The sequence below is a fragment of the Trematomus bernacchii genome, unplaced genomic scaffold (genome assembly GCF_902827165.1).
Source record: "Trematomus bernacchii unplaced genomic scaffold, fTreBer1.1, whole genome shotgun sequence".
In the NCBI taxonomy this organism is placed as follows: domain Eukaryota; kingdom Metazoa; phylum Chordata; class Actinopteri; order Perciformes; family Nototheniidae; genus Trematomus; species Trematomus bernacchii.
Window position 1 is genome coordinate 6,959,069 of NW_022987910.1, and position 10,058 is coordinate 6,969,126.

General features: G+C 39.8%; 1 protein-coding gene across 1 annotated transcript; it reads right to left on the reverse strand.

Annotated features, from left to right (window-relative positions):
- Positions 1-5,822: 5,822 nt before the first annotated feature.
- Positions 5,823-9,649, reverse strand: LOC117470473 (extracellular calcium-sensing receptor-like). The gene is made up of 10 exons (XM_034115254.1): positions 9,495-9,649; positions 8,999-9,302; positions 8,726-8,812; positions 8,413-8,520; positions 8,123-8,289; positions 7,478-7,955; positions 7,140-7,370; positions 6,909-7,032; positions 6,345-6,817; positions 5,823-6,257 (listed from the first exon to the last, which is right to left on the reverse strand). Exons 1-10 carry the CDS (start codon positions 9,617-9,619, stop codon positions 5,823-5,825), a joined length of 2,532 nt encoding a protein of 843 aa, XP_033971145.1. The 5' UTR covers positions 9,620-9,649.
- Between the last annotated feature and the right edge of the window lie 409 nt (positions 9,650-10,058).

Genomic DNA, 10,058 nt, shown 5'->3' on the forward strand with positions numbered 1-10,058 from the left:
AGGTATTTTGCATACTCTGCATGTTTAGTTGAGTAGTGACGTTTGACGTTATACTCCTTGTATACAGAGATGTTCTCTGTGCATATAAGGCACGTTGCGTTTCCCCTGTACTCGACAAAAAAATATTCAGTCTCCCACTTCTCCTGAAATGTTCTGTGGTCATCATCGACTTTTCTTTTCCCTGAAAGTTTTGATGAAGACATGACTGGGCGATATATTTTCCTTCCACTCTGTGTCACTTTTGGATCACTCTGTGATAGATTCCGCTGCACGCATTTGATTGACGTGTGGCGGAGTTCCCTCGGAGGGGGGAGGGGCGAGGGAACTGCGCGCAGCAGTTCCCTGCCAGCAGCGGGATCAATCCAAAAATAAAAATAAAATCTAAAAGCGCAAATGTAAACGCGCGGGCCAGATTAACACTATTACACATGATATCAACAACGGGGCCATGAGAAACTGTCTCGCGGGCCGCGTCTGGCCCGCGGGCCTGGAGTCTGAGACACCTGATGTAACGGGAAGAAACTCATCTAACTGATCATTTTAAAAATAAAACCCACAATGCTAACGCTGAGCCTCTGAATTAGCAACGAGCGAAAAATGCTAACAGATTACTGCACCGAAATTCACTCACAAAACCTTATTATTTATCTTTTCTGCACATCCATGACATCGTTTCACATCGTGAGGTGACAGAGAATCGATGGGTGTATACATTATCACTCCATGATACGAACTCGCGACTTTATAAACAAAAACAGACATCAAAACATGTGGCGCTAGGTAGCTAAAAACGCTAACATGGCTTACCTGTCTCATAGTCTGGTCAAAAGTGATCTTCAATGGCATTAAAACGATAAAAACGCTGCTGAAGTTAATCCATAGGTTAATCCAATGTGTCTGTGTCCCTTTGAAATGATTTCTGATAATCCATGAGCAAAAAACCTGCCTTTCCGTTTCCAGATATCAGAGCTAGAGTATAGGTTCGCTCTGATGCAAAACTGCATGCGCGAAGGCCCCACCTTTTTATTTTACCATGTGTGTGAGAGGGGAGATTCCCCTTCGATTCTATTGGCTCTAACGGTCATAAAGAGATGTCAATCACCAAAATCGACCAATGGGTTCCAGAGAAACGGTAAAACCCCCATTTCCACCCAAATCACCTCAGAGATGGAGTTTTTTTTGCTAAACCGCTCTAAAAAAGTCAAATGTCACTTGTTTTGCATCAATCTTGATACAGGGTACTTATTATATGTTGTACTTTGGAATCCTAAAGCTTTTAGTCTACCTTACCATCATCCAAGGGTAGTTTTCACTATAAGTAAAAAAGAATTTTTGGACGGACACTAATTTACAGTTTTTTACGATGTTCAATCTGAATTTTCTTTAAAATAAAAAACATCTATATTGTTCTGACTCTTCTACATCCAACTCACAGGTTTATCATTACTTTGAGATTTTTTTAAATTAATTTAACCCTTTTAGAAGGGAAGATATGGTCATTTGTTCTGGGAATGTCATTTTCGAGCCTGAGACCTGAAAAACAGGCTCAGGGCTAAACAGGTTAATGCTTGCTGCTGAGTGGGGGGAATCGAAATAAACATTTCATCATGCCATCAGCTCATGAGTTGGTGTTATGCCTACACCCTGACAGCCCGTCATTAACATTAACTCCTCAGACAGATGATGTGCATGTGTTTGTGTTTCACACTGTGCATGTGCTAATTGTTTGGTCTTGCAGATAATATTTAATGTGAGAAACCCTGCATATCTGTCTCTTGATTGCCTTCTGTCAACACATCCCTTATCTATTTTCCCAGTATAGAAAATGGATCTGCAGTTTAATTAAGCCAGCACAGTGACTCATACTGTTACAGAAAAGCCAATCACCACTACCAAAATGTAAGTTGCAGTACTTTAATTTTCGGGGAATTTCGAAACCTTCTGATATTTTGCTGCCCTTTATTATGTATGTGCTATTGTCACAGAGACCATTAGATTCGGCCGCAGTTTCTATGGTGCCCATCTCATATCTGATGCTGGCTCTAATTAAATAAAAAGTTAAAGAAATGGTGATAACGCTACCTAGATTTCTCTTCAGAATAAATGTAAAAAGCCAGGTTTATAATGAAAGGGACCCTGTCCCCTTCAAAAAAGATGTAAGGTCATTGTGTAAATATGTGCAAGATCTGATTTGTTCATTCAGTTCAAATGATTATGCAACATTTCTAATATCTGTTGTACTCTTACCTTACAAAAAATAAACTAAACTAAAGCCCTTTTCTGTCAAGCTACTTTTTTCTGTCATGGGTATATCTGTAAGAGGTGTAGAAGAAAAGAGAAATACTGTACCGCACATACAATTACAATTGTCTGACAGCTGCACTAAATGACTCTAAATGTTCAATTCATTGTTTTCTTAACACTTTCTTATTATTTATTTTGTAATATTTTTAAGACATTCTTTTTAGTTTTACAGCTTGATGAACCTTTGTGTTTGACATCAGCCATTATAGATAATGTAACTGTGTAATACAGTTAATTATTCAAACATGTTAGAGTTCCTTATTTTTATACTGAAACTTGCACTACTGTTCAAAAATAAATAACAACAAACCTGGAATAATGTATTTGGGACTTTGTTTTGCTTTTTCTTGTTGTACCGAACCCGTACCAAACCGTGACCCCCAAACCGAGGTACGTACCGAACCGTGAATTATGTGAACCGTTACACCACTATAATTGTTTTCCCCGGCAACTGGAGCTATCGATTAAGCGTTAAGATCAATTTGAGGTAATTTGAAGGTTTCTACACAAAATCCATTTGTGTTTTTTTAGGAATGAGACAAGTTTTGAAAATGTCCCTTTTGGCTAATCAGTTTCTACATTATGTTTTATTTTTGTATCTTGTCATATTAGTGAGACCTTTTTCCTTGTCATATTTAATCATTTCTTTAGTGCCTTTAAAACCGAAAAAATAGTGCTTGTCAGACTCAAAATGACACATAATGTTAATTTTTGCTTTTGCAAATGTGAATTGCCTCCTGAATTCATGGTGTTTCAAAAGAGAGGAAAAGTCTCAAGAAGTATATTTATTTGTCAAGTAGAAATCAAGATGTCCAAGAGTGCAAACTGAAAGACACTTACCGGTAACTTAATATTGCCTAATGATTCCTACTCACTTGAAACAGAATATTACGTTACACTTCCTTTCACCTGCACCTCATATTTGTGACAGTATTTTGAACTTATTCTCCATTATCTGTCTTTGATGAGGTAAACCCTCATGTCTCTAAACATCTGTTCAGCATTTTCCACATTTCAGAAACTGACTGATGGCAAGATTAAGAACATAGCTGCATTTAGGTACTGGAGAAGTTATGCCCTTATTACATCTCTCAGTTACCCTCCTGTGTTTACCTCCAAGCTGTCATCACGTCTCAAATGATCCATTTCAAGGAATGGATTTCTATGAATTCTGGTCTTATTATTTTCACCCACTCTTTTAAAAGAATGCTCCACCCACAAAATTACCATTTCTATATGAATTACTCACTTGTGTTCACTTCAATTCTTTAAGTAATATGTTTTTCTTACATGCGTTCACCTTGAACCAAGAATAAAAAATTGAGAAATGTCCTAATTAATTCAAGCAAATAGTGACTGTGTTAAACAACAGAAATACGATATCGAAACAGTTCTTCACAATCTTAATGTTGCGCAGTATAATCCATCACATTTATTTAGCTGTACAGTATGCTCATTACTTCCTAAACACTATTTACTCTGTAAAAGCTTCCACATAAACAGCTCTTTGCATCCATGCAAGTCCGGACAGGTCTAGAGTGTTTCAAATAGAAAGGTCACAACTAAAATGCATGTGTTTGTAGTAGTGAGCATATGATTGTAATACAATTTGGATTATACTGTACAGCACTTGTTTTGTGAGAGTTTGTAAAAAGATGTCTTGACATTGTTTTGCTGTTGTTAAACACGTTCCCAATTTACTCCTATTCATCAAGACTTTCCTCCATTATTGAAGTTTCCTCAAGAATTCAAGGTGAGCGATTTCGTATAAAAATGATAATTTTGTGGATGAAGTATTCCTTTAATATATTCTTTTCAGAGCCATGCACATTTCATTTTACGCTTGCAGGTAATTTGATGGCCCAGTCATTTTATTGAATAAATTACTGCACAGTTTTGTTCTCACTTAAACAGTCAAACCCTCTTTATATTCTGCTTTCCTTAATTGTCACAAACGAGCTGAGAACCAAAATGCAACACACGGGAAACCAGGGATAGTCGGTAACCAGCTTTATTGCAAAGGGCTGGTCGGGGACAGGCGAGGGTTCCAGGAGTAAGCAAGACGGGAGACGCAGGTACAGGCAGGGTCAGGGAGCAGACAAGGCAGAATAATCCAGGGACAGGCAGGGTCAGGAAACAGGCGAGGCAGGCTGGTCAGGGGCAGACAAGGTCGAAACCGGGAGAGCAATCTGGAAGGTAATGCGGGAAAGACTGGCATGCTGCAAAGTACGATCTGTCACTGAGGTGAGAGTGAAGTGGGCCTATATACTAATGGAGCTGATGGGTGTAACAGAGAGAAACAGGGTGTGACTACCAGGTGACTAAGGAATGTTAATGCAGAAAATAGGTGAGTGAGGGAGCAGACTGTGACATTAATTAAAGCCAGCAAATAGTGCTACGATCTGACAGTGCACTCTGAGGACAAATCAACTCTTTCATTGTATTCAATGATGTGAGATGAATGACAAAAGAATGCAAAGGCTAATAAGAGTAAAGGTTAAAGTAAATGTAAATAAGTAATACAGTGTCAATTAAACAGTGCATACCATCTACCTCTTCTGACATCTTTTCCTCCTTTCTGTCCCTGATGGACGTCAGAGACACAACGTCTCTCCATCTTCCAATAAATTCCCCTGCCTTGGGAGGAACAACAGATCAATCAGTGGTGGATAATCAATGTTAGTCTGAGAGCAGCTGTGGAGAGCCGGAAAAATGTCTGTCGTTTTCAGTTTGTTTTTGTAGAGAACAGCCAGGCGTGATGTTTATATGTAAAGGCCTCTGGAGTATGAGGGTTTAATAAACCAATGACAGCTGGGATTTCCACTGAGCATACCTCAGAGACCCTGGGCCTCATCATTCTATCTCAGGTCAAATCAGCATGGACAATGCTGCCAAATCCCATTCAGACCTAGCAATGAACTGTCCCTCACATTTCTACTGAGAACGTCAAATGAGTGCCATGTAGCAGGAAATATAAAACCATTTGATCCAAGAAGTGCATGGTTATTCAGTGTGTTCTTCAGTGGATTAAACAGACTATAGGAGGATTCATTGGATAACATTACCACTTTATGATAGAGAAACGTGTTTTCCATTTTCCATTTTATAAATGCCAGATTTGACCCAATTATGATAGTACAGTTTGAATTGATATTGAACTAATCCAGTGACAGGTTTTTACATCATTAGCTTGAAAATGTTCTAGAGGGACAGTCATAAAGACATTGGAAAATGTATTTGTATTACAAAGGTGTGTGGTTGCGTATTTCCAGATGGGCATAGATAAAAAACACAAAGAAGCATTAACAACACACTGCTACCATCTAGTGGTAAAACAATAATACATGTTCATAAACAAGAACAGGAGACTTATAAACGTTGTCATTTGTGTCACTTAATATTCACCCCAAAGAAAACACATTTCGAAATTAAGTTATATCAAAATGATATTTCATTAACCTGTAGGAAAGGCCAGTGAAAATAATTCCATAAAATATGCATGAAATATAGATGATCTCCTAAAATTTGTCAGGTTTTGCCATCAGGTGTTTCCATGTGTTCTTTTCTGGTCTGAGTAGGATAATGTAGCACTTGGGTGCAAAGATACAGCCGAGCAATCCATAACTTGAAGCCAAGATAGCAAATACCTCTGTGGCCGTTGAGTACTTTCCTGGAGAGCTAATGTAGGCTGGAACAAAGGCTATCCACACTGCACAAAAAATGAGCATGCTGAAGGTAATGAGTCTGGCCTCATTGAAGTTGTCCGGGAGTTTCCTTGCCAAGAAAGCCAGGAGTAGGCAGACGCAGGCCAGCAGGCCAATATAGCCCAGGACGAGAGAAAATGCTACAGGTGAGCCTTCGTCGCACAAGAGAATGACAATAACACTCTCACGTGGTATCAGTTTGCGTGGAGTAGGGGGAACAACAACCAGCCACACTGTACAGATGATTACCTGCATAAAGACAAATCAGTGTCATTCAAACATTTAAATTAATTATTTCCTAACCATTTAAACAAATAAAGAGTCAGAAGTCCTTACCTGGATCAGCGTACAAATGGTAATGATTGCCTTTTGCTGCGCAGGCCCAAACCATTTCATTACATTGCTGCCTGGAAGAGTAGCCTTGAAAACCATTAACACCACTATGGTTTTCCCCAGAATACAAGACATGCAAAGAACAAAGGTGATGCCGAATGCTGTGTGTCGCAGCATGCAGGACCACTCAGAGGGCCGGCCGATGAAGGTCAGAGAACACAAGAAACACAGAGTCAAGGAGAAGAGCAGCAGGAAGCTCAGCTCAGAGTTGTTGGCTTTGACAATGGGTGTGGTTCTGTGATAGGAAAATATAAAGGCCACAACACAGGTGCAGAAGGAGCCAATGAGGGAAATAGCCGTCAAAATAATGCCCATGGTGCCGCTGAAGGAGAGGAAATCCACATCTTTTGGGATACAGGCTGTTCTCTCATCATTGGACCAGAACTCTGGCAAACAGCGCACACACTCTATGGCATCTAAAAGACACAGACAACAAGTCTTAAGCTGTTGCTTTAACACTGCAATTGTTGATCACATTCTCAAAATGAGGAAAGTATTTTGTCTCACCAGTCTGATTGCTTATCTCCCCAGCTGTGCAAACCACACAATCATGGCAGCACACAGGGAAGTTAGGTCTGATAGACTTCCGGGTTCCTGCGGGACAAATGCTGCTGCATTCCGACAAGGGAATCTGAGCAAATGGGAAAAAGCATACTTCACAACCCAGTCACAATAAAAATATATAATTGCAAAAAATGCAATATTGAAGATATAATTGTATTCTATTGATTCCCGTACATTGGTTTTGTTACCGTTCCAAACTATGATAGGTTCCTCGATCTGGAGTTTTTGCTTTCCAACTGTGGTCGTCTCATCAAATTGTCCAATAGTGACAAATTCCATTTCTCCATCTTGTCCCATCTGCCAGTTCACAAGGTCATACATGGCTACAGGATCCCCATTCTCATCAAACTTGATTTCATCACCAAAGGAGCTGATGTATTCCACCTGTTTTATATAATGAAGTAGCTAAGGGAAGAACGTTATTATTTTGAAATATAAGCAAGATCCATAAATTATGATTAAGCATTGCTATAACTTGTGTGTACTGAATTGGTGAGCAAATAGGAAGGTACCTGCCATGGCTGTATATTGTCTGTATTTGGACAGGCCTGCTGAGAAAATGGCCCTTTTCCTTTTACACAGCTTCTCATAGCCTTCAGTGCATGGACAATGGCATACACAGCCGTATACACATTGTAGGAAATCCTTAGTTGTGACACATCTGAATAGATATTCTTAACACTCTCCAGGTCTTCTGCTCCAGAACATGGACTTTTATCCTCAACATTATGTTCCTGACCTTCAGTGTGCACACCCAGGCTGCATTGAAACATTTCTTCCCAGAAGGGTATCACGAAAGGATTTGCAAGGGCACCTGGCCTCGAGGGATTCACGCTAAGCAGAAAGTCTTGCAATCCAGGGATCTGTGCTTGATGAATGGCAAAACCCATAGAACCCTGGAGGATGTGGTGGTACTTTTTTGGGGTGGAGAGGACGGCAGCTGTGCTCCAGGCCTCACTGGCAAGCCACTGTATCCCAGTGAGCCCCTCTCTAAATTAAAGAGATATGAAGATGATTTGTTTGCAATGATAAACATATAGACATTCAAACTCAGGTAACATGAATCTGTAATCAAATCAACAAAACCAATAATGCAAGTAAGTTTTAATCACAACATACAGAAAATACTATAGTGTTAGAAAAACGAAATGTCATGCCTGAGAGCTTCATCAAACAAAGCAGCTGCATCTTGTTCCACAGCAAACACTAGGATCACCCGAGCCCCAGAAGAGCGGATCTTGGAAATGATGGACGAAATGGTGATCTGTGCTCGGTTCTTCGGGATGACCTCATGAAGAGCAACACAGGCACCTAACTTTCTAACCTAAGGGAGCATCACAGGATTCAAGATAACTTATTTCATGTTCTAAATGTATAGGCTACATAGAACATTCCAACATGACAATTTATTCTTATTCAATTGTTTATTAATTGTTGTGTGACCTACCTCATCCGCAAATAAGTTGGCCCCTCCAAGGCCATAGGCATCATCCCCTGCTATCACACCTACCCAAGTCCAGCCAAAATGCTTGACGAGTTGTACCATTGCATCTACCTAGAGATAGAAAGAAAAGGGGAAGAAATACACAAGGAGAGGGACAAATATTATATATATTCAGTATAAGAAAAGTACGATTTCACCTACAAGGAATTTGCTTTGGTGGTTTGGTCTATCGTTCCAGGAATAAACATGTGGTTTTATTCTGTTTGTGTGACATTGTGAGTAATCTAGTGTCCCAGTGTCCTAAGCTTCCTCTTACCTGAAAGAAGTCACTGGGCATGGTCCTTAAAAAGGCAGGAAACTCCTTTTTGTCACTGAGACAGGCACAACTGGAGAAATAACTGACCTAAATAAAAAAAATAAAAAACTTGTCCCAATGTCCCACAATAAAACATTATTTATTCAGTCATATGGACTAAACTTGAATACTCCAAAACTTACAATTTGAGTTTTAATCATTGACACAGCGGTATTAAAACACAACAAATAACAATGTGGCAAACACAGTTGTGAGTGGCTTTATCTAACTTACCTGTGGCACTTGGAAGACTCCAAGGAAACGGGCAACAACAAGGGACTGAGTAGAGCCTCCGTCTCCTATCACTGCTGGTACAGTCCCACGACAGGTGCCTTGACTCTCTGTCTCCACTTCAACTCCTGAAACCTTTTCATTTCCCACTAACTCCATGACAGCCTTCAGAGCCTGATGGGGCGTACTGCATGAATCAAAGATCTTGTAGCCAAGTGTGATGTTGGGAAGGAGCTTGCCATCTCTATTGATCTCCTCTATGGCAAAGATCATAGTTTGCATCCAGCGGAATGTCCGAAAGTTAAACCTGCAAGAACGGAGAAGATGTATTCAGGCAAAGTTGAAGCAATTGTAATGCATTTCACTTAACGTAGTTCATAAAAAGTTGCTTCACAGAACTAAAAAAGCAAGATCTGTGCCATATGTGGGCATCTGAGCAGAGGTTACATCAAACATTTGCAGCTACAGCATTTTCAAGACAAGTTAAAAAACAGCTTACCTGGTGCAATGTGCAGGAGGAGGCTCAGAAGTAAAGGACAGACTGGGCTCCATCACCATATCATGAAGGGAGAAGAGCCCCCCCAATATGATGTCCCCCTTTTTCTGCAGCACAGGCAGAGACATTGATCCTGGGATTATTTTGCATTGTTGGCTCTGGTCTTGGCAGGAGTTGTAGGGAAACATTATACACCACAACAGACTCAAAACCACAAGCTTGGTCCTTCTCCAGGAAAGACTTTGCTCTACTAATCTCATCCACGAATAAATCATCCTTAATTTAAAATAAGTCACTGTCTAGTTCTAATAATATCTTTTTGGGTAACCCATACAATCAGTAAAAAAGCACCAAACAATGTGTCAGTGGTCAGAGCTAGTGCTCACAATAAAAAAACATTATGACCCCATTCTGACAAACACAGTATCAACAGGAAATAAATAAGGGTAACATTTCTAGTAAAGCCAAAACAAAAATCATCTTCAAATTCAAAGTAAAGAATCCTCTTCAACATGAAGGTTTAAAAACAAGGTAATGGGCATCAGACGCATTCACTGCTACATCTAC